At 40.0% G+C, this 25,814-nt stretch overlaps 1 protein-coding gene across 2 annotated transcripts in view; it reads right to left on the bottom strand.

The window, feature by feature from the left end:
• Window positions 1-4,361: 4,361 nt before the first annotated feature.
• The window catches only part of LOC128657282 (gastrula zinc finger protein XlCGF57.1-like), a 163,489-nt gene continuing 142,036 nt past the window's right edge, over window positions 4,362-25,814 (bottom strand). The window contains exons 6-9 of one of the 2 annotated variants that reach the window (XM_053711563.1): window positions 19,680-20,180; window positions 8,322-8,426; window positions 7,542-7,646; window positions 4,362-5,777 (exon numbers count right to left, since the gene is read on the bottom strand). In XM_053711563.1, coding sequence (XP_053567538.1) covers window positions 5,155-5,777; window positions 7,542-7,646; window positions 8,322-8,426; window positions 19,680-20,180 — 1,334 coding nt within the window. In that variant the 3' untranslated portion in view covers window positions 4,362-5,154. The remainder of the gene's footprint in view (window positions 5,778-7,541; window positions 7,647-8,321; window positions 8,427-19,679; window positions 20,181-25,814) is intronic. The other variant, XM_053711564.1, reaches the window with a different exon arrangement.

Genomic DNA, 25,814 nt, shown 5'->3' with positions numbered 1-25,814 from the left:
GGCTGACTAAATACTTTTTTACCCCACTGTATGTAGGATGTCCTGTCAGTAGTATTGACTGACAGTTTGCACTATTTGTGCTAAATGAAAAAATTCCAGCTATAAAAGCATATTTCAATGCAGTCCTTATGTATTGTTTCTGGCACCGCTTTCTGTATTGCCAGAGTATATACTTTATCTTTTATACAATCCTTCTTTAGGAACGAGTATGCAAGGATCTCGTACATGGTTCATAGATTTTTATTCAAAGTAAAAAGTTAAGAATCTGTCACCTACTACGTAGACTGATTTTGGAACCTGGGCCAGTGTGTCAAACATTACCCGCTGTTGGTGTATCTTTTCTTGCATTTCCTGATGCACTTCTCTGACTCTATGGGTGCTGTGTAGGGCAGAAGTAGCAAGTTTGTAATCCAGGCAGTGTTCAAATGCTACGGTTTTCGGTTGTCAGAAGCAGCCTTTGACAAGCTGATCACTGCTGTTGTCCTTAAGTTATTTATACCCTTTCTGGTATACCAATCTGGTGCAAGTAATAGTACTCTGGTTTATTATAATTCTTGGAGTATTACAATGGACCAGAGAGAAACAAAAAATAAGGACTATATAGAAATATGCTTTTATAGCTGGACTTTTTTTCATTTAGCACAAATAGTGCAAACTGTCAGTCAATACTACTGACAGGAGGTCTTAGGAAATTACATATAAGGTTGGCCAACCTCTAAGCTTTTCAAACATTTGAGTCAGCACTATCAGCACGTTTTGCTAGACATTTATGTGTATAGGTCTTATTTTAGCTTCCAATTATTTCTATTTTTATATTTTTTACTTTTGGTTAAAAATCTATGTTGCATAGATATGTTATGTACATATATAGTTCTAATAAATAGTGGCATATACCAATATCATTAAAGTTTCTCCATCTTTAATAGGTTTAAGGTTTCAGTGCTTTTTCTCCACTACACTCACTCAATTGTGTAGAGGACCTATCCTCTCTGGGTGTTATCGTCCCAGTTCCTCCCTCAAAACGGGGTCTAGGATTTTATTCAAACCTGTTCGTGGTTCCCAAGAAAGAGGGAACTTTTTGGGCAATCCTGGACTTAAAGTGTCTCAACAAGTTCCTCAAGGTGCCGTCCATCAAGATGGAGACTATCAGATCCAAACTCCAGTTGGTCCAAGAGGGTCAGTTTATGACCACTATAGACCTGAAGGGTGCATACCTTCATGTTCCGATCCCCAAGGATAATTTTCAGTTCCTGCCGTTTGCCTTTCTGGAAAAACATTTTCAATTTGTAGCCCTGCCCTTCGGTCTGGCAACTGCTCCCAGGATCTTTATGAAGGTACTGGGAACGCTTTTAGCAATAACCAGGATGCGAGGAATCGCATTGGCCTCTTACTTGGATGATATCTTGGTTCAGGCTCCATCTTTTCCTTTGGCAAAATATCACACGGATACCCTTTGGTCTCTCCTTCAAGACCATTGGTGGAAGATAAATATGGACAAGAGCTCCCTGGTTCCCAACATCAGGGTTTGGGCACAATCATTAATTCAGTTTTCATGAAAATTTTCCTGACAGATCCCAGGCGATCAAAACTTATCTCGTCCTGCATCTCACTTCAATAATTTGCGCGCCCATCAGTGGTGCAATGCTTGGAAGTAGTTGGTCTCATGGCAGTTACCATGGACATTATTCCTTTTGCTCATTTCCATCTGTGACCTCTGCAACTATGTATGCTCAGACTATGGAATGGCGATCATTCCGACCTATCCCAACGGATCATTCAGGACAACCACACGAGAGAATCTCTCTCCTGGTGGCTCTGTCAGGATCATCTGTCTCAAGGCACATGCTTTTTGAGACCATCTGGTGTTCCCTGAAGGCTCAGGGAACTTGGTCGCCAGAGGAGTCTTAACTTCCCATCAATATTCTAGAATTGAAAGCCATCTTCAATGCTCTGATGGCATGGCCTCAACTTTGTTTGGATCGGTCTATCAGATTTCAATCAGACAACATAACATTGATGGCTTACATCAATCATCAGGGAGGAACAAGGAGCTCCCTGGCTATGAAGGAGGTCTCTCGCATCCTCCAGTGGGTAGAATTCTACAATTGCCACATTTTGGCCATCCACATACCGGAAGTGGACAATTGGGAGGCAGATTTCCTGAGCACACAGACGTTCCACCTAGGGGTGGGCCCTTCATCCGGAGGTGTTCTACGAAATAACCCTCAGGTGGGGGCTTCCAGAGATAGACCTCATGACTTCTTGTCTCAATGCCAAACTATCCAGATACGAGGCAATCTCATTTATCTGTTTTCTCCATTTTTGCTCTTCTTCCATGAGTAATTGCCCACATCAAGCAAGAGCGTACCTTGGTGATTCTCATTGCTCCTGCGTGGGCTCGCAGGACTTGGTTCACAGACCTAGTAAAGTTGTCTTCCTCTCCTCCATGGGGGTTACCACAGAGAACGGACCTTCTACTTTAAGGTTTATTCCTTTACCAAAATCTAGATTCTATGAGACTGACTGCGTGGAGATTGAATGCCTAGTTCTGTCTAAAAGAGGTTTTTCTGACAGAGTTATTGATACTCTGATTCAAGCTCTTAAACCAGTGACTCGCCGCATTACCACAAGGTGTGGCGCACCTACCTTTCCTGGTGTGAGGATCGAGGTTTCCCTTGGCACAAGGTGAGAGTTCCTCGCATTCTTTTGTTTCTTCAAGAAGGTTTGGAGAAGGGTTTGTCTACTAGTTCTCTCAAGGGACAGATTTTTGCCTTTCTCTGTTGTTACACAAGTTAGCTCATCTTCCAGACGTTCAGTCTTTTGTTCAAGCCCTGGTCAGAATCAGGCCTGTATTTAAACCTGGTGCTCTCCATTGGAGCCTTAATTTGGTTCTGTTTGAGCCTATGCATTCAGTTGATAATAAACTTTTGTCGAAGGTTTTGTTTTTGGTGGCTATTTCTTCTGCTCGTAGAGTTTAAGAATTGTCTGCCTTACAGTGTGATCCTCCTTATCTGATTTTTCACACGGATAAGATCGTTCTACGTACTAAGCTAGGTTTTCTTCCTAAGGTGGTTTCTGACTGCAATATCAATCAGAAGATTGTATTTCCTTTTTTGTCCAACCCTTCTTCTCAAAAGGAACATTTGCTTCACAATTTGGATGCAGTGCATGCCTTGAAATTCTATCTTCATGCTACCAAGGATTTTAGACAATCTTTTTCCTTGTTCGTGGTATGCCGGTAAGCGCAAGTGTCAGAAAGTCACTGCAACTACTCTTTCCTTTTGGCTAAGGAGTGTCATTCGTTTAGTTTATGAGGAAGCTGGGCAACAGCCTCCTGAGAGGATTACGGCGCACTCTACCCATGCTGTGTCATCTTCTTGGGCTGTTAAGAATGAAGCATCTATGGACGAAATCTGTAATTTTGCATACCTTTTCAAAATTTTACAAGTTTGATGTTTTTGCCTCAGCTGAGGCTTCCTTTGGGAGAAAAGTGCTTCAAACCGTGGTTCCTTCAGATAAGGTTCAGCTGCCTTATTTCTTCCTCCCGATTCATTATGTGTCCTTTCTGGCTTAGGTATTTGTTTCCCAAAAGTAATTAATTTATGAACTCTCCATGCCACTGGAAAGAAAACAAAATATATGCGTATCTGATACATTCTTTTCTTTCCTGGCATGGAGAGTCCACAAACCCGCCCTGTTATTTTTAAGGCAGAATATTTTCCTAATCTTCAGGCACCTCTATATCACCTGTATTTCTCCTATTTTTCCGTTTCCTCAGCTGAATGACTGGGATAGTATGGGAAGTAGGAGGGATACTTAATGCTTTGACTTGGGTGTCTTTGACTCCTCCTGGTGGCCATGAAGTTAGTTTCCCAAAAGTAATAAATTAATTTGTTGACTCTCCATGCCAGGAAAGAAAAGAATATATGGTAAGCATAAATTTAGTTTTTTTTTAAAAGTTTTTATACTGGATTTTTAGATCAGTAAATGTGCATATTCTTTTTTATAGTAGTGTCTATTAAATGCAGTTATATAAAAATTAGTGTACGCTATTCTCTTTAATACAAACAAATATTTTTTTTTACAAGCTCACAGTGTTATAATGTTCCTTTTGCCTCTTAGCTGCTAAGCCATTTCACACCTCTGTGCTGTTTCAGTGCTTTCAGATGCTGCTCACATTTAAGCCCTACTAGAAGTTATTTTTCAGTGAGAAACCCACACAAACTAAACATTTTTCCCCCCAAATGCATATTTTTATAATAATTTTAATAAACAATACAGTGAGTTTTTTTTCATAATAAAATTTTTTTGGGTCTCAAATTGTATTAGGTATCATTCAAATAAGAACAAATGGAGAATAATTCAGTGTTTTTCTTTTTTTATTATTGTTTTTACTCACCAATTTTATAAAAACAAAAGTTACATTATATCATAACATGGAATTTCTATTGCATTGTCTCAATTGTTCACAACTTCATACAAGATAAAAAATTAAATTAAAACGTTGATGTTTTTATTTAAAATAAGCACTTAAAAATTAAATGTTAAACAAAAAAAATGCCCCCCCCCATATTTCTGCACAATGCATTTTATGCAGCCAGTGAGGCTTTCCTAATCCAGACAAGGGCTTTTGAAGGCCTTTTACACTTTTTAGGTTAACAAAGGTGCTCACCCTGTAACCTATACACCTCTTCAATTTAAATTCCAGATAGAGAAATGCTATCCCCCCAGTGGTCACCTGACTATAATACCCTCATTAGTACCTATATTTTAATGAAGGGTTTATCGACATACAAATAAGGACTCAAATAAATGCACATTTTATTTATGGCAGGTGATCGCCTGAATATTCAACCTATATAGAAGTGTTTCCCAAACCCAATCCTCAACAGCCGATTAGTTCATCTCTGCTCTAGTTAAGATATAATGAATATCGTGGTCTATGAAGGGTCCTGAGGACTGGAGTTGGGAAACACTGCTATACAGGGACCCTGGATCCCAGAGGGATGACAAACACCCTGCAACACCTCATAACAGCTTAAGGTGCAGAGGGGACTTAAACAGCTCCAAATGTGCACCCTCCAGGGAGGGACTACATGTAGTCATCATCTACACTCTAGGTATAATGAGGATGATGACTGACACCACCTGAACTTAAGAGTTTAAGCTCTTATTTCCTTTACTATGAATATTCTGGTGACTAATAAGGTGTGCCTTCTGAATAAAACATTTACCACATTCAGAACATGAAAATGCTTTCTCTCCAGTATGAATTTTCTGATGCTTAATAAGATTTGATTTTAGTGTAAAACATTTTCCACAGTAAGGACATGAAAATGCTTTCTCCCCTGTATGAATTATCTGATGCTTAATGAGATTTGATTTTAGAGTAAAAGATTTGCCACACTCAGAACATGAAAATGCTTTCTCTCCTGTATGAATTTTCTGATGCTTAATGAGATTTGATTTTAGAGTAAACATTTTTCCACAGTAAGAACATGAAAATGCTTTCTCCCCTGTATGAGTTTTCTGATGCCTAACAAGATCTGATTTTAGAATAAAACGTTTCTCACAGTCGGAACATGAAAATGCTTTCTCTCCTGTATGAATTTTCTGATGATTAATAAGAGTTGATTTCTGAGTAAAACATTTTCCACAATCAGAACATGAAAAAGCTTTCACTCCTGAATGAGTTTTCAGATGGCAAATAAGATATGATTTCTTGGTAAAACATTTCCCACATTCAGAACATACATTTCCCACGAGATGTCTTTGAACTAGAAGAAAAGTGAAAGAAACATTAGCACTCTGGTCATGACTAAAATTATTGCAGTTTGTGAAGTCACCTGTTCATAACAAATACAATGAGAGTAAATATATTTATTAGTGACATAATTTATTTTGAGAACTTTTCAACTGTTCTGAATGAGTATCTACTACAAGGGTAAGGGACAGCCTACGACTCCTTCACCTTTCCTCAGCTCAATGCTATTTACTAGACATTAGTGACTATTTTTAAAGACGCTCCAGCATCCTATATTTGTCAGTCACTGAAAAAATAGTAAGCAACGCTGTTGGAATCTTTTTTTAAAACTTATTTTCTAAATGTATTTTTAATAATATGTTCAGACAATTTTACTAATTCAATCATTTCAGTTTCAAAACTTATCTTTATAACTATTGCTTGTGTGCACAAAGCATTCAGCTTTATATTTTTTAGAATGTTACATTTCCACATTAAGTGTAACTTCAGTCTTAACATCACCTGTATAGATCATATAAATATGGTCACATTTCAGCTTTTTAGAACTTCACAATCATACTGTAAATTTTGAATGTCACACAAGTAGACTCATACCTGACACATCACACACATACAATCACCTGCGTCCCCCAGACATGTCACATGTACACTCAACTGTGTCCTGCATCCCTCAGACATGTTACACACGTACACTAATATGTTCCCAGTGTCCCTCAGATGTCCCACACGTACACTCATGTGCACCATGCATCCCTTTAGACACATCACACACATACATTCACCTGCGTCCCTCAGATACGTCACTCATGTACACTCACCTGTGCCTTGCATCCTTCATACATGTCACATGTATACTCACCTGTGCCCAGTATCCCTGAGACACGTACACTCACCTGCGCCCTCTGTCTCTCAGACATGTCACATCTACACTCACCTGAGCCCTGCATCCCTCAAACATTTCTCACATGTACACTTATCTGTGCTTTGTATCCCTCGGAAATGTCACACACATTCTCACCTACACCCTGTGTCCCTCAGACACGTCACACATGTACACTCACCTGTGCCTCTCAGATATGTCACACACGTACCCTCCCCCTCTTTTATGCTGCACAGTGATTGCTTAATATGTGATTATTTATATCTGTCCCTAATTAGCTATTGCAGAGGAAATAGGATGTGCTATTCTCTAGAAGCTTTTCAAGGGGTTTGACACTGGACTGCGACACAATTACAGTTAGAATGACTTGCTAACAACATGACAGTGTAAAATGCTTTTAAAACATTGATTTTGCATGCCGGTATTTTGCAATACAATAATTCATTTCTGTTGCATTGTAATGTTGCATAGTAAAAAAACAAAAAAGAAGTGTATATCAGCAGTGACACATTGCATATAATCAGTGGCACAATGCATATCAGCAGAGGAACAGTGTCTATCAGCAGCACAGTGTCTATCAGCAGCAGCAAAGTGCATATCAGCAATGACACTGTATATCAGCAGTGTGTGTGTGTGTGGGGGGGTGACTCTTATAGCAGCACTGACTTATAAACATTATACAAATAAAAACTATATTTTACTGCAGAACTTGTCTCTAAATAATCTCTTTATTCAGACCGTGTGTTTTTGTCTGCCTAAATGGTATAACCATTTAATCCTGAGCTACACACTGACAGGTATCTGCCGTGTAACCATCTAAGCAATATAATTGTTATTTACATGAGACAAAATGTCCCCATCACAGACTCTTCCCTTTACTTAATATGTGTAAATCACCTGTAGCCGTATTTATAGGAACTTCATCCTCCTCAGTCTTCACCTGATCACACGTATACAGATCTTCTGTTATCTCAAGTTTCACTATATCAGTGTTATCTTCATCTGTACAAATAAAGCAGTTTTTATATCACATGATCTAGTTTTTTTATAACTTTACCATAAAAAAGTTTGTGTATTTCCCAAATAGAGAATAGCACCGAATACAGACTGTGGTACTTTTCCTTTTCTTAACTGCAAAGTTTAGACACAACACACACAGATGTGCACACTCACTTGTAACCCCCGTGCGTCAGACAAAACATACGTGCACACTCACTAGTAACTCCTGTGATTCAGACACAACATACCTGCATGCTCACCTGTAACCCTTGAACTTCACATACAACATACCTGCACAATAACCTGTAACCTGTGTACCTCAGACACAACATACGTGCACACTCACCAATATTACATGTCCTTCAGATACAACAGATGTACACACTCACCTGTAACACGTGCACCTGTAACACGTGTACCTCATTAACTAGTAGCCTGTGTACCTCAGATACAACAGACGTACACACTCACCTGTAATATGTGTACCTCAGATACAACATAGGTGCACACCCATCAATAATAGATGTCCTTCAGATACAACAGATGTGCACACTCACTTGTAACCCGTATACCTCAAATACAACAGACATGCACACTCAACTATAATCTGTGTCCTTTAGACACAACAAATATGCTCACTAACCTGTAACCAGTGTCCCTCAGACACAGCAAATGTACCTGGACTAAAACTGTCACTGGTTTCCATATCTGCGGCTCCCAGCTGACGCCTCACACACATATCTTCTGTTATCTCAACTTTCACTATATCAGTGTTATCTGCGCCTGTACAAATAAAGCAGATTTGTTTTTTATATCACATGATCTAGTTTTTATAACTTTACCATAAAACAGCTTGTGTATTTCCAAGACAATAGCACAGTGATACACACTGTCGTATTTTCCCTTGAGTTTCTTACTTTTTAGCTTAAAGGGACAGTCAACTCCAAAATTTGTACTGTTTAAAAAGATAGATAATCCCTTTATTGCCCACTCCCCAGTTTTGCACAGCCAACATGGTTATATAAATACAATTTTTACCTCTGTGATTTCCTTGTATCCAAGCCTCTTGTGACAGCCCCCTGATCACATGGCTATTTATTATTATCTATTGACTTGCATTTTAGCTAATTAATGCTTTGTTGTGCCCAACCAACGGGAGAGAGCACAATGTTATGTATATGGCTCACATGAACTAGCAGTCTCCTGTTGTGAAAAGCTAATAAAAAAGCACGTGAGAAGAGGCTGTCTGTAGTGGCTTAGAAACAGACAGAAATTTAGAGGTTTAAATGTTATATAAAGTATATTAATATAACAATGTTGGTTGTGCAAAGCTGGGGAATGGATAGTAAAGGCGTTATCTATCTTTTTTTTAAAAATAACAATTTTGGTGTTGACTGTTCCTTGAAGACTTTTTTTCTGGGCTGTGATCCGTTATTTTCCAGTATAAAAATACAATAACTATGGTTTGTTATGTCTGAACTTCTGAGAAACAAAAGCAGGCAGCCTCTTTACTAGTGAACATTTATTGTAACAAGACTTGCATGTGATGGTCACTGTCAGCATCTTTATTTGCTCTTAAGTTCACTTGTCATTGTTGCAGCTCTAACACACGTCTGCAATTCCTAACTCCAAAACAAAACAGGGAAACGGGGGGTTAACATACCCAGCATGCACTGCACATTCACTACAGAAGCTGGATGAGGGCAAACTGAATAGAATGAACAGTACCCCTAGAGGCAATTGGAAGAATACACCACATTGTTAAAATTAAAATTACAAGGAAGAACATTAAGTAACTGTAGACTCTCACGTATTACTTATCGTCAATTTGATGTCTATTCATGTCATCTGTCTCATCCTCTTACTTCATAAATTTGCAACAGGGGCCAAGCTAATCTTCACTGTATTGTTCCAATTTCTTTTTTTAGTATATGTGCTGCCGAAATTGTCAATTGTATTTTTATTGGTGTAGCTTTCCTGAATAATGCACTCCATAATTCTGATATCTGATACTTTTTTTATTGACAGAAGTGATATAACAACCACAAAAAAATAATGTTTAATATATATATATATATATATATATATAACACATAGGCCTAGATTTGGAGTTCGGCGGTAGCCGTCAAAACCAGCGTTAGAGGCTCCTAACGCTGGTTTTGGCCGCCCGCTGGTATTTGGAGTCAGTGATTAAAGGGTCTAACGCTCACTTTTCAGCCGCGACTTTTCCATACCGCAGATCCCCCTACGCCATTTGCGTATCCTATCTTTTCAATGGGATCTTTCTAACGCCGGTATTTAGAGTCGTTTCTGAAGTGAGCGTTAGAGCTCTAACGACAAAATTCCAGCCGCCTGAAAATAGCAGGAGTTAAGAGCTTTCTGGCTAACGCCGGTTCATAAAGCTCTTAACTACTGTACCCTAAAGTACACTAACACCCATAAACTACCTATGTACCCCTAAACCGAGCTCCCCCCACATCGCCGCCACTCGATTAAATTTTTTAACCCCTAATCTGCCGACCGCCACCTACGTTATACTTATGTACCCCTAATCTGCTGCCCCTAACCCCGCCGACCCCTGTATTACATTTATTAACCCCTAACCTGCCCCCCACAACGTCGCCGCCAGCTACTTAAAATAATTAACCCCTAATCTTCCGACCGCAAAGCGCCGCCACCTACGTTATCCCTATGTACCCCTAATCTGCTACCCCTAACACCGCCGACCCCTATATTATATTTATTAACCCCTAATCTGCCCCCCTCAACGTCGCCGACACCTGCCTACACTTATTAACCCCTAATCTGCCGAGCGGACCTGAGCGCTACTATAATAAAGTTATTAACCCCTAACCCGCCTCACTAACCCTATCATAAATAGTATTAACCCCTAATCTGCCCTCCCTAACATCGCCGACACCTACCTTCAATTATTAACCCCTAATCTGACGACCGGAGCTCACCGCTATTCTAATAAATTGATTAACCCCTAAAGCTAAGTCTAACCCTAACACTAACACCCCCCTAACTTAAATATAATTTACATCTAACGAAATTAATTAACTCTTATTAAATAAATGATTCCTATTTAAAGCTAAATACTTACCTGTAAAATAAATCCTAATATAGCTACAATATAAATGATAATTATATTATAGCTATTTTAGGATTAATATTTATTTTACAGGCAACTTGGTATTTATTTTAACTAGGTACAATAGCTATTAAATAGTTAAGAAATATTTAATAGCTACCTAGTTAAAATAATAACAAATTTACCTGTAAAATAAATCCTAACCTAAGATATAATTAAACCTAACACTACCCTATCAATAAAATAATTAAATAAACTACCTACAATTAACCTAACACTACACTATCAATAAATTAATTAAACACAATTGCTAAAAAAAAATCCAATTAAATAAACTAGCTAAAGTACAAAAAATAAAAAAGAACTAAGTTACAAAAAATAAAAAAATATTTACAAACATAAGAAAAATATTACAACAATTTTAAACTAATTACACCTACTCTAAGCCCCCTAATAAAATAACAAAGCCCCCCAAAATAAAAAATTCCCTACCCTATTCTAAATTAAAAAAGTTACAAGCTCTTTTACCTTACCAGCCCTGAACAGGGCCCTTTGCGGGGCATGCCCCAAGAATTTCAGCTCTTTTGCCTGTAAAAGAATAAATACAATACCCCCCCCAACATTACAACCCACCACCCACATACCCCTAATCTAACCCAAACCCCCCTTAAATAAACCTAACACTAAGCCCCTGAAGATCTTCCTACCTTGTCTTCACCATACCAGGTTCACCGATCCGTCCTGGCTCCAACATCTTCATCCAACCCAAGCGGGGGTTGGCGATCCATCATCCGGTGCTGAAGAGGTCCAGAAGAGGCTCCAAAGTCTTCATCCTATCCGGCAAGAAGAGGACATCCGGACCGGCAAACATCTTCTCCAAGCGGCATCTTCGATCTTCTTCCATCCGGTGCGGAGCGGGTCCATCTTGAAGCAGGCGACGCGGATCCATCCTCTTCTTCCGTTGTCTCCCGACGAATGACGGTTCCTTTAAGGGACGTCATCCAAGATGGCGTCCCTCGAATTCCGATTGGCTGATAGGATTCTATCAGCCAATCGGAATTAAGGTAGGAATTTTCTGATTGGCTGATGGAATCAGCCAATCAGAATCAAGTTCAATCCGATTGGCTGATCCAATCAGCCAATCAGATTGAGCTCGCATTCTATTGGCTGATCGGAACAGCCAATAGAATGCGAGCTCAATCTGATTGGCTGATTGGTTAGGTTTAATTACATCTTAGGTTAGGATTTATTTTACTGGTAAATTTGTTATTATTTTAACTAGGTAGCTATTAAATAGTTCTTAACTATTTAATAGCTATTGTACCTAGTTAAAATAATTACAAAGTTGCCTGTAAAATAAATATTAATCCTAAAATAGCTATAATATAATTATAATTTATATTGTAGCTATATTAGGATTTATTTTACAGGTAAGTATTTAGCTTTAAATAGGAATCATTTATTTAATAAGAGTTAATTAATTTCGTTAGATGTAAATTATATTTAAGTTATGGGGGTGTTAGTGTTAGGGTTAGACTTAGCGTTAGGGGTTAATACATTTATTAGAATAGCGGTGAGCTCCGCTCGGAAGATTAGGGGTTAATAATTGAAGGTAGGTGTCGGCGATGTTAGGGAGGGCAGATTAGGGGTTAATACTATTTATGATAGGGTTAGTGAGGCGGATTAGGGGTTAATAACTTTATTATAGTAGCGCTCAGGTCCGCTCGGCAGATTAGGGGTTAATAAGTGTAGGCAGGTGTCGGCGACGTTGAGGGGGGCAGATTAGGGGTTAATAAATATAATATAGGGGTCGGCGATGTTAGGGCAGCAGATTAGGGGTACATAGGGATAACGTAGGTTGCGGCGGTTTACGGAGCGGCAGATTAGGGGTTAAAAAAAATATGCAGGTGTCAGCGATAGCGGGGGCGGCAGATTAGGGGTTAATAAGTGTAAGGTTAGGGGTGTTTAGACTCGGGGTACATGTTAGAGTGTTAGGTGCAGACGTAGGAAGTGTTTCCCCATAGGAAACAATGAGGCTGCGTTAGGAGCTGAACGCTGCTTTTTTGCAGGTGTTAGGTTTTTTTTCAGCTCAAACAGTCCCATTGTTTCCTATGGGGGAATCGTGCACGAGCACGTTTTTGAGGCTGGCCGCGTCCGTAAGCACCGCTGGTATCGAGAGTTGCATTTGCGGTAAAAATGCTCTACGCTCCTTTTTTGGAGCCTAACGCAGCATTTGTTTGAACTCTCGATACCAGAGTTAATTTTATGGTGCGGCCAGAAAAAAGCCCGCGGAGCGTTAACAGCCCTTCTACCGCCAAACTCCAAATCTAGGCCTTGGTAAATAAAGACCTGCACTCCAATCCTCAAATATTTGAGTGAGCAACCACCAGGGTGCTATATCAAAGATATACAAAACAGTCACTTAGTAAGACAGCACTCACTGGGTTAAAAAAGCTTTTATTGTAGAATTTTCAAAGATTAAAACGATCCCATGACGTTTCGTTGCCAACCAGCACCTTTATCAAATAGTTCAAACAGTTCCTTCAGGCAGATGACAAAGCCAGGGATTTCAGTTTTGATGGTGCTGGTTGCACCTATGACAACACACTACGAATCCGGAAGGGGCATGGCCTTAGTGACGTGCACACACACAGTGGAACTAAGTTTGCAATCAAGATAGAATGTGTGTATATAAAGCTGCATTGTCTCATAGTTTTTCACAAAGTACACCCCTCACATTGTTGTAAATATTTAAAATTTTTAATGTGACAACACTGTAGAAATTACACTTTGCTACAATGTAAAGTAGTGAGTGTACAGCCTGTATAACAGTGTAAATTTGCTGTCCCCTCAAAATAACTCAACACACAGCCATTAATGTCTAAACCGTTGGCAACAAAAGTGAGTACACCCCTAAGTGGAAATGTCCAAATTGGGCCCAAAGTGTCAATATTTTGTGTGGCCATTATTTTCCAGCACTGTCTTAACCCTCTTGGGCATGGAGTTCACCAAAGCTTCACAGGTTGCCACTGGAGTCCTCTTTCACTCCTCCATGACAACATCATGGAGCTGGTGGATGTTTGAGACCTTGTGCTCCCCCACCTTCCATTTTACAATGCCTAACAGATGCTGAATAGGGTTTAGTTCTGGAGACATGCTTGGCCAGTCCATCACCTTTACCCTCAGCTTCTTCAGCAAGGCAGTGGTCGTCTTAGAGGTGTGTTTGGGGTCATTATATTTGAATACTGCCCTGCGGCCCAGTATCTGAAGGGAGGGCATAATGCTCTGCTTCAGTATGTCACAGTACATGTTGGCATTCATGGTTCCCTCGATGAGCTGTAGCTCCCCAGTGCCAGCAGCACTCATGTAGGCCCACACCATGGCACTCCCACCACCATGCTTGACTGTAGGCAAGACACACTTGTGTTTGTACTCCTCACTTGGTTGCCGCCACACACGCTTGAGACCATCTCAACCAAATAAGTTTATCTTGGTCTCATCGGACCACAGGACATGGTTCCAGATATACATGTCCTTAGTCTGCTTGTCTTCAGCAAAAAATGTGTGGGCTTTCTTGTGCATCATCTTTAGAAGAGGCTTCCCTCTGGGACGACAGCCATGCAGACCAATTTGATGCAGTGTGCGGCGTATGGTCTGAGCACTGACCCCTTCAAATTCTGCATCAATGCTGGCAGTACTCATACGTCTATTTCCCAAAGACAACCTCTGGATATGACGCTGAGCACGTGCATTTAACTTCTTTGGTCGACCATGGCAAGGCCTGTTCTAAGTGGAGCCTGTTCTGTGAAACCACTGTATGGTCTTGCCTAACATGCTGCAGATCAGTTTCAGGGTCTTGGCAATCTTCTTATAGCCTAGGCCACCTTTATGTAGATGATTCAAGTGAAAGCACCGATACAGAGATTTCCCTGCTTAAGAACAATCATGGCCATTTTAAACCCCGCTCAATTTTCTATCTGGTGAGAGACAGGGATCCATTTTTGGAAGCGTTCCACCATAGAGTGGAGGAGGATCTTGTACAACTATCTAGAGCAGTGATTTTCAACCTTTTTTTTGCCGTGGCACACTTTTTTACATTAAAAAATCCTGCGGCACACCACCATCCCAAAATTTTACAAAATCACAAATTGTAGCCTAATACAGCATATATACAGTATATATATATATATATATATATATATATATATATATATACACACACACACACTGTACTGTGCTGCCATGCCATGCCTCCTACAAACTATACATGACATATTGACATTCATTCACAAACAATCATAATGATTGTCTGTGAATGAATGTTAATATATCATGGTTGTAAATTATGCCTGATGAGCCCAGAATAAAAAACAAACAAAATTTAAAAAATATGGCCCACTGTTGTCAGTCTGCCGCGGCACACCTGAGGATCTCTCACGGCACACTAGTGTGCCACGGCACACTGGTTGAAAAACACTGATCTAGAGAGCACAACAGGGCCCCCCCTAATCTTAAGCCTGAATTAAAACAAGCATTATCTTCATTGATGACATATGATGATATAATCATCAAACAGGTGGACAAGAGAAGCTCCATTGTTGTTCTCAGTAAAGAAACCTATATCTCTGAAGCCACTAGGCAACTTGGTGACAGGGATGTTTATACCAAGTTGCCAGGGAATCCCACTGATAAGTTCAAGGGCCAGCTTTTGGACATCTTAGACGACGGGTATCATGAAGGTATAATCGATATGGATACCTATAATTAACTGTTAGTATCCAACCCAGTCATTCTGATCTTCCATCACCTCCCCAAGGTCCACAAATCCTTGGAGGAGGTGAGGGGAAGACCTATCATTTCCGGGATTGGTTCTCTTTTTGAGAATTTGTCCATTTGGGTTGAGTCCTTGTTGTTACCATTGGTATACCAACTCCCCCCCTATTTACAAGATAGAAAACACTCGATTTCCAATCTTGATGGCCTGGAGTTGAATGATAATTGCTCCTGGCTCACAATAGATGTTGTAGGGTTATATTCAACCATTCCACACAACCTAGGAGTTGAAGCAGTTGATAAGTTCTTAATAAAACACAGCAATTATCATCCCACCCTTAGAAACTACATCTGCAGGGCCCTTGACTTCCTCCTCAAGCACAATTTTTTTCAATTTGAGGGAGAGTTTTTTTCCAGAGGCGTGGGACCGCTATGGGCGCTAAATTTGCACCGGCTTACGCTAACATCTATATGGGTGTTTGGAAGCGGTCCCACGTCTTTGGAGAGGAAAAACCCCTTTAGAGGTCATATTTAATTGTACAAACGCTACATCGATGGCCTCCTCTTCATTTGGACTGGCACTGGGAAGGAGGCCCTTGATTTTGTTGATTTTCAAATTGTAATCAGTTTGGGTTGCAATTTACTTATCAACATCAGAAATCTAGTATCCCCTATCTAGGCATTACCCTAACAGGCCATTCAGACACATCTAAGATTACTAGCACCCTTTACAGGAAACCAATTTCCTCAAACACTAAATTGCATGCCAAGAGTTGCCATCTGAGCCATACAGGCTTCGGGTGGCTAAAGTCCATTTTATACGTATTAAACGTAATTGTTCTGAGGAATCGGATTTCCTTGTAGAGAGTGAGAAGATGAGGGAGTCACTGATTCAAAGGGGATATAAACCCTAAACTCTAAATAGAGCCTTACTAGAGGTCTCCCGTTTGGACAGAAAGTCCCTGCTGGGTAATGAAAGGAGTTGTTTGAATATGAGATTTGACAAATCCAAACCACTCTTTGCTACTACATACAGCCCACAATTTAAAGAGATCTGTGGAATAATAGCCAAACATTTGCCCATAGTCACAGCAGAAGACAGTCTCAAGGACTATGCTGCTGGTGGATGTAAATTTGTATCTAGGAGAGGTTGCACAATAGGAAATATGGTATGGGGGTGCCAAGCAGTTGGTTAACAGTCAAGGGGCATTTTAAGTGTCACTTCAGAAAGTGTATTGCCTGTTCCTACACTAAAGTGGGATCTCAATTTCAATCCAGATGTACACAGAAGGTTTAAAACCTTGACTGTTGTTCCAACTGCCACACTTCCTTTGTAGTCTACCTGATGCACACGCTGTGAGGTACAATACACAGGTTGCTCCACCAGAGAAGTAAGGACCAGAATCAGAGAGCATTTAAATTATATAAATAATGGCAGAGAATGCTCTGATCTGGCAAGGCATTTCACACAACACTATGAACAGGATGTGTCCACCTTCAGTTGGCAAGTAATTGAGCTATCGCCCTAAAGCTAGAGGTGGAAACAGAATTAACAGATTACTGCACAGAGAGGCCTTTTGGATCTTCCTCTCACAAACTAGGAGACCCACAGGTTTAAACATTGATGGAGACATAATTAATTTCTGGTAACGTTAGATTTATAGATGAGGAATCATTCTTAGGTTGATGTATCTGTTAAAGTGAAGGTAAACAAAAACGGTCTATTCTAAATAATTTAACATATCAAGCCAAATAAATATAACTTTCATTCATCAATATTTCTAAATCTTTATATTACCTGCGATATCATATATTATTGTCATCTATTCGGCTATCCGAAAATCAACCCGTAAATTTTTTTTTTTATAAACAACGATCACGTTGTTCAGCCATCCAATTGATTCTTTGGCCGTTAGGCGGCCGTCAATTTACGTAATCATGGGATGCTCCGATATGCACATGCGTGACAGTTTGTACATCGCAGTTGCCAAGCACGCGCGTTCACGTTCCGCGCATGCGCATTATCCACTTGATTTTTTAGGCTTAGTTGTGACCGCATCAGGAGTAAAACGGGAAAAAAGTGGAAACATTTGTTTCGCTCCTATTACCAACAGCATATCTTGTGTTATATTGGTAAGTGTAGATGACAGTGAAAAATTATGCGCATGCGCGGTTATTCGATGCTCGATGTGCACGAGCTGAGTAGGCACGTATAGAGCGGGTGGGACCGCTCTATACATCACAGTATCAGAAACCAGGAAATGGTGAATGGGAGGAGATTCGGAAGGGAACCGTAAGAAAAATATAAGTATAAAATTACATAAATCAATAATGTTTTTTTTTTTTAAAAAAAAGCTAGCGACTGCATTTAACTTAGTAAAAGGATTCTAAATACGATTGATGGATGCAAAAACTTTACCTTCACTTTAAGGTGATATATTTATATACACTTGTGATAGGTGGGTTTCATCAAAATCGGCATTTATTGCCATGTAATATTTATTACTTTTGGTATAAGTTTATTATTTATAATTTGTTATACCCAGTACTTCCTATATAGCTCACCTTTAAATCTAAAATACATTATTCTTAGACATTCTCCTTGCTAGCTATATAAGTTTGGTAGTGACAGGGTTATCTATTCAAGTGAAATTTGCTTATTAGATTACTTATGCCTTCTCAGTGGATAGTGACTGTACTGTCACTTTAAGCCCATGGTGTCAATTAAGCATTTGTTTGCAGCAGCCAATCAATTTGTTTTAACCCATATTTAAGTGTTGTAACTACTTGTGGGAGTTATGTCTATGAATAAGGCTTGAAGGCCAAAACGCGTACTACAGCCCATTGTCTGCTGCTTTTTATCTTCAATATTTTTGTATATTGTACTAATAAAGCTTGGAATTTTACCTCTTTGTGTTTTGGATGACTCGCTGGTTCCTCTGCTCTTTCATCTTTATGTAGAGCAACAATTCTTTTTTTCAGATCCTCAGAGAGTTCTTTGCCTTGAGGTGCCATGTTGAACTTCCAGTGACCAGTATGAGAGAGTGTGAGAGCGATAACACCAAATTTAACATACCTGCTCCCCATTCACACCTGAGATCTTGTAACACTAACGAGTCACATGACACCGGAAAGGGAAAATGTCTAATTGGGCCCAATTTGGATATTTCCACTTAGGGGTGTACTCACTTTTGTTGCCAATGGTTTAGACATTAATGGCTGTGTGTTGATATATTTTGAGGGGGCAGTACATTTTCACTGTTATACATGCTGTACACTCACTACTTTACATTGTAGCAAAGTGTAATTTCTTCAGTGTTGTCACATGAAAAGATATAACAAAATATTTACAAAAATGTGAGGGGTGTACTCACTTTTGTGACATACTGTATATAAAAAACACAACGTATAGTCTTACAGTGACATACAACTCAATAGTTTACTTAATGTGAATTTTAAAGGAAGCTGATTAATAACCATAATGAGGTAGGCAATTACATGTACACTACCTATAATTAATTGTACTATGAGTGTAGGGGACACTAAAATAATTAGTTGGAACATGTATTTAAGGGGAAAATATAAGGTACCTTTGGTGCACCAATGAAATATAAAATAAAACGGTCTATCACAGGAGTTAGCAAACTCTCTACTGGGGGGTCCCAATGCAAGATCAGTGACACATTTTAACCACTTTTGCACCAGGCACCATTATCAAATGAGGAACCCAGACATTATTTTCTATTGGTAAAGGTCTTTGCTTATGTGCGATGTCCAGAAGAAAATATTGTGCAACAAATGAAGAAAAGGTTATCGAGATTTGTAATTAATAATATATTAAGTTCTACTAGTGCAGCATATGGCCTTGTGCTCTCAAATATTTAGACACCATTCCAGAGTCTGTGCACTTTTAAGATTTCCATCATTCAGAGCATTAAATGTTTTCTCTTTAATATATTTTTTCTGATGAGTAATAGATTTGATTTTCAAGTTAAATGTTTCCCACTTTGAAAACAACAAACATACTTGTTCTCCTATATGAATTTTCTGATGAGTATAAAGAGTTGATTTCCCATACTCATAACATAAAAATGCATTCTATGAATGTTGTGATAAGTAATGAGTTGTAAAACATTTCCAACAGTCAGAACATGAAAATACTTTCTCACCTGTATGGGTTTTCTGATGAGTAACAAGGTGTGATTCCTGGGTAAAACATTTTCCACAGACAGAACATGAAAATGTTTCTCTCTCTTTTGTATGATTTTTCTGATGTTTAATAAGAGTTGACTTTCTTGTAAAACATTTCCCACACTGAGAACATGAAAATCCTTTCTCTCCTGTATGACTTGTCAGATGAGTAACAAGATTTCCTTTCACAGCAAAACATTTCCCACATTCAAAACATGAAAACTCTTTATCTCCTGTATGAATCTTCTGATGTCTAATAAGATGAGATTTCTGAGTAAAATATTTCCCACAGTCAGAACATGAAAATGCCTTTTCTCCTGTATGAATTTTCTGATGTTTAATAAGATTTGATTTCCTGGTAAAACATTTCCCACATTCAGAGCATACATTTTGGATGTGACTTTTTTGGTTTTGAAAAATATTAAAAGAAGCATCAGCACTCTGACCATGACTAGAAGAACCACACTTTGAGAATCCATCTGTTGAAAAAAAAATACAATGGAAGTAATGTTATTTATTAATTACATAATTATTTTTTAGAACATTTTAATTGTTCATAATTATTGTCTACTACAAGGAAAGGGGACAGCCTATGACTACACCTGGTTCTAGGGTTGATCTAGCCCTTAGGTAGTCCAATTTCAGGTTTGCTTCTGGTTGATATCTCACTTGAGAGATAAAGAGCAGAGTTTAAATAAATGAGTACACATAGTGTAATGTGTTGACTTTCCCCAGGGTTTATTGCAGGGGCTTGTTGTTTTGAATAATATTGTTAATGGACGATAAAGAAAGTGTGTCTTTCTGTACAAAATACAAACATTTGTAATAGGGAACAAATTACTGGTATCTAAAAGTAAAAATTGAAGAATACAAAATGATGTATTTAGGATTAAAATATGGGTTACTGATTTAAAGGGTTATTATAGTGAAAAATGTTATGCTCCAATAGGTTGAATGTATAGTTGAAATAAAGTTTAGGAGTCACAAAAAAACATAATTTATGCTTACCTGATAAATTTATTTCTCTTGTAGTGTATCCAGTCCATGGATCATCCATTACTTATGGGATATTCTCCTTCCCAACAGGAAGTTGCAAGAGGATCACCCACAGCAGAGCTGTTATATAGCTCCTCCCCTAACTGTCATATCCAGTCATTCGACCGAAAACAAACAGAGAAAGGAGAAACCATAGGGTGCAGTGGTGACTGTAGTTTAATTAAAATTTAGACCTGCTTTAAAAGGACAGGGCGGGCCGTGGACTGGATACACTACAAGAGAAATACATTCATCAGGTAAGCATAAATTATGTTTTCTCTTGTTAAGTGTATCCAGTCCACGGATCATCCATTACTTATGGGATACCAATACCAAAGCTAAAGTACACGGATGATGGGAGGGACAAGGCAGGATTAAGCGGAAGGAACCACTGCCTGAAGAACCTTTCTTCCAAAAACAGCCTCCGAAGAAGCAAAAGTATCAAATTTGTAAAATTTGGAAAAAGTGTGAAGCGAAGACCAAGTCGCGGCCTTGCAAATCTGTTCAACAGAGGCCTCATTTTTTAAGGCCCAGGTGGAAGCCACAGCTCTAGTAGAATGAGCTGTAATCCTTTCAGGGGGCTGCTGTCCAGCAGTCTCATAGGCTAGGCGTATTATGCTCCGAAGCCAAAAGGAAAGAGAGGTTGCCGAAGCTTTTTGATCTCTCCTCTGTCCAGAGTAAACGACAAACAGGGTAGATGTTTGACGAAAATCTTTAGTAGCTTGTAAGTAAAACTTCAAGGCACGGACTACGTCCAGATTATGTAAAAGACGTTCCTTCTTTGAAGAAGGATTAGGACACAATGATGGAACAACAATCTCTTGATTGATATTCTTGTTAGAAACCACCTTAGGTAAAAACCCAGGTTTGGTACGCAGGACTACCTTATCTGCATGAAAAATCAGATAAGGAGAATCACATTGTAAGGCAGATAACTTAGAGACTCTCCGAGCCGAGGAAATAGCCATCAAAAACAGAATTTTCCAAGATAAAAGTTTAATATCAATGGAATGAAGGGGTTGCAACGGAACTCCTTGAAGAACTTTAAGAACCAAGTTTAAGCTCCATGGGGGAGCAACAGGTTTAAACACAGGCTTAGTTCTAACCAAAGCCTGGCAAAATGCCTGGACATCTGGAACCTCTGCCAGACGCTTGTGCAAAAGAATAGACAGAGCAGAAATCTGTCCCTTTAAGGAACTATCTGATAATCCTTTGTCCAACCCCTCTTGGAGAAAAGACAATATTCTAGGAATCCTAACCTTACTCCATGAGTAATTCTTGGATTCACACCAATAAAGATATTTACTCCATATCTTGTGGTAGATTTTCCTGGTAACAGGCTTTCGTGCCTGTATTAAAGTATCAATGACTGACTCGGAGAAGCCACACTTTGATAGAATCAAGCTTTCAATCTCCATGCAGTCAGTCTCAGAGAAATTAGATTTGGATGATTGAAAGGACCTTGTATCAGAAGGTCCTGTCTTAGAGGCAGAGTCCATGGTGGAAAGGATGACATGTCCACTAGGTCTGCATACCAAGTCCTGCGTGGCCACGCAGGTGCTATCAGAATCACCGATGCTCTCTCCTGTTTGATTTTGGCAATCAGTCGAGGGAGCAGAGGAAACGGTGGAAACACATAAGCCAGGTTGAAGAACCAAGGCGCTGCTAGAGCATCTATCAGCGTCGCTTCTGGGTCCCTGGACCTGGATCCGTAACAAGGAAGATTGGCGTTCTGGCGAGACGTCATGAGATCCAACTCTGGTTTGCCCCAACGATGAATCAACTGAGCAAACACCTCCGGATGGAGTTCCCACTCCCCCGGATGGAAAGTCTGACGACTTAGAAAATCCGCCTCCCAGTTCTCCACGCCTGGGATATGGATTGCTGACAGGTGGCAAGAGTGGTACTCTGCCCAGCGAATTATATTTGAGACTTCTAACATCGCTAGGGAACTCCTGGTTCCCCCTTGATGGTTGATGTAAGCCACAGTCGTGATGTGTTCCAACTGAAATCTGATGAACCTCAGTGTTGCTAACTGAGGCCAAGCCAGAAGAGCATTGAATATCGCTCTTAACTCCAGAATATTTATTGGAAGGAGTTTCTCCTCCTGAGTCCATGATCCCTGTGCCTTCAGGGAATTCCAGACTGCACCCCAACCTAGAAGGCTGGCATCTGTTGTTACAATTGTCCAATCTGGCCTGCGAAAGGTCATACCCTTGGACAGGTGTACCCGAGACAACCACCAGAGAAGAGAATCTCTGGTCTCTTGATCCAGATTTAGCAGAGCGGACAAATCTGTGTAATCTCCATGCCACTGACTCAGCATGCATAATTGCAGCGGTCTGAGATGAAGGCGCGCAAATGGCATTATGTCCATTGCCGCTACCATTAAGCCGATTACCTCCATACACTGAGCTACCGAAGGGCGCGGAATGGAGTGAAGAACACGGCAAGCATTTAGAAGTTTTGATAACCTGGACTCCGTCAGGTAAATTTTCATTTCTACAGAATCTATAAGAGTCCCTAAGAAGGAGACTCTTGTGAGTGGGGATAGAGAACTCTTTTCCTTGTACACTTTCCACTCGTGCGACCTCAGAAATGCCAGAACTATCTCTGTATGAGACTTGGCAACTTGAAAGCTTGACGCCTGTATCAGGATGTCGTCTAGACACGGAGCCACCGCTATGCCTCGCGGTCTTAGAACTGCCAGAAGTGAGCCCAGAACCTTTGTAAAGATTCTCGGGGCTGTAGCCAACCCGAAGGGAAGAGCTACAAATTGGTAATGCCTGTCTAGAAAGGCAAACCTTAGAAACCGATGATGATCTTTGTGAATCGGTATGTGAAGGTAGGCATCCTTTAAGTCCACTGTGGTCATGTACTGACCTTCTTGGATCATGGGTAGGATGGTCCGAATAGTTTCCATTTTGAAAGATGGAACTCTGAGGAATTTGTTTAAGATCTTTAGATCCAAAATTGATCTGAAGGTTCCCTCTTTTTTGGGAACCACAAACAGATTCGAATAAAAACCCTGTCCTTGTTCCGTCCGCGGAACTGGATGGATCACTCCCATAACTAGGAGGTCTTGCACACAGCGTAGGAATGCCTCTTTCTTTATCTGATTTGCAGATAGCCTTGAAAGATGAAATCTCCCTTGTGGAGGGGAAGCTTTGAAGTCCAGAAGATATCCCTGAGATATGATCTCCAACGCCCAGGGATCCTGAACATCTCTTGCCCACGCCTGGGCGAAGAAAGAAAGTCTGCCCCCTACTAGATCCGTCGCCGGATAGGGGGCCGTTCCTTCATGCTGTCTTGGAGGCAGCAGCAGGCTTTCTGGCCTGCTTGCCTTTGTTCCAGGACTGGTTAGGTTTCCAGGCCTGCTTAGATTGAGCAAAAGTTCCATCTTGTTTTGAAGCGGAGGAAGTTGATGCTGCACCTGCCTTGAAATTTCGAAAGGCACGAAAATTAGACTGTTTGGCCTTTGCTTTGGCCCTGTCCTGAGAAAGGGTGTGACCCTTACCTCCAGTAATGACAGCAATAATTTCCTTCAAACCAGGCCCGAATAAGGTCTGCCCCTTGAAAGGAATGTTGAGTAATTTAGACTTCGAAGTCACGTCAGCTGACCAGGATTTAAGCCATAGGATGGCGAATCCGGAATTCTTAGCCGTTAGTTTAGTCAAATGAACAATGGCATCAGAAACAAATGAGTTAGCTAGCTTAAGTGTTCTAAGCTTGTCAATAATTTCAGTCAATGGAGCTGTATGGATGGCCTCTTCCAGGGCCTCAAACCAGAATGCCGCCGCGGCCGTGACAGGCGCAATGCATGCAAGGGGCTGTAAAATAAAACCTTGTTGAATAAACATTTTCTTAAGGTAACCCTCCAATTTTTTATCCATTGGATCTGAAAAAGCACAACTGTCCTCAACTGGGATAGTAGTACGCTTTGCTAAAGTAGAAACTGCTCCCTCCACCTTAGGGACCGTCTGCCATAAGTCCCGTGTAGTGGCGTCTATTGGAAACATTTTTCTAAATATAGGAGGTGGGGAAAAAGGCACACCCGGTCTATCCCACTCCTTGCTAATAATTTCTGTAAGCCTTTTAGGTATAGGAAAAAAAACAGTACACACCGGTACCGCATAGTATTTATCCAGCCTACACAATTTCTCTGGTACTGCAACTGTGTTACAGTCATTCAGAGCAGCTAATACCTCCCCAAGCAACACACTGAGGTTCTCAAGCTTACATTTAAAATTAGAAATCTCTGAATCAGGATTCCCCGAATCAGAGATGTCACCCACAGACTGAAGCTCTCCGTCCTCATGATCTGCATATTGTGACGCAGTATCAGACATGGCCCTTACAGCATCTGCGCGCTCTGTATTTCTTCTAACCCCAGAGCAATCACGCTTGCCTCTTAATTCAGGCAACCTGGATAATACCTCTGACAGGGTATTATTCATGATTGCAGCCATGTCCTGCAAGGTAATCGCTATGGGCGTCCCTGATGTAATTGGCGCCATATTAGCGTGCATCCCCTGAGCGGGAGGTGAAGGGTCTGACACGTGGGGAGAGTTAGTCGGCATAACTTCCCCCTCGTCAGAATCTTCTGGTGATATTTCTTTTATATTTAAAGACTGATCTTTACTGTTTAAGGTGAAATCAATACATTTAGTACACATTCTCCTATGGGGCTCCACCATGGCTTTCAAACATAATGAACAAGTAGTTTCCTCTGTGTCAGACATGTTTAAACAGACTAGCAATGAGACTAGCAAGCTTGGAAAACACTTTAAACAAGTTTACAAGCAATATAAAAAATGTTACTGTACCTTTAAGAAACACAAATTTTGTCAAAATTTGAAATAACAGTGAAAAAAGGCAGTTACACTAACGAAATTTTTACAGTGTATGTAACAAGTTAGCAGAGCATTGCACCCATTTGCAAATGGATGATTAACCCCTTAATACCCAAAAAATAATAAAAGACAAAAACGTTTTTTTTTTTTTTTCAAACAGTCACAACCTCAAAAACGACTTTGAAGCCTTTTGAGCCCTCCAGAGATGTCCTGGATCATGCAGGA

This window comes from Bombina bombina, chromosome 4 (assembly GCF_027579735.1).
Source record: "Bombina bombina isolate aBomBom1 chromosome 4, aBomBom1.pri, whole genome shotgun sequence".
In the NCBI taxonomy this organism is placed as follows: domain Eukaryota; kingdom Metazoa; phylum Chordata; class Amphibia; order Anura; family Bombinatoridae; genus Bombina; species Bombina bombina.
Note: the sequence above shows the minus strand (reverse complement) of the source record. Positions and strands in the feature narration are given on the sequence as shown.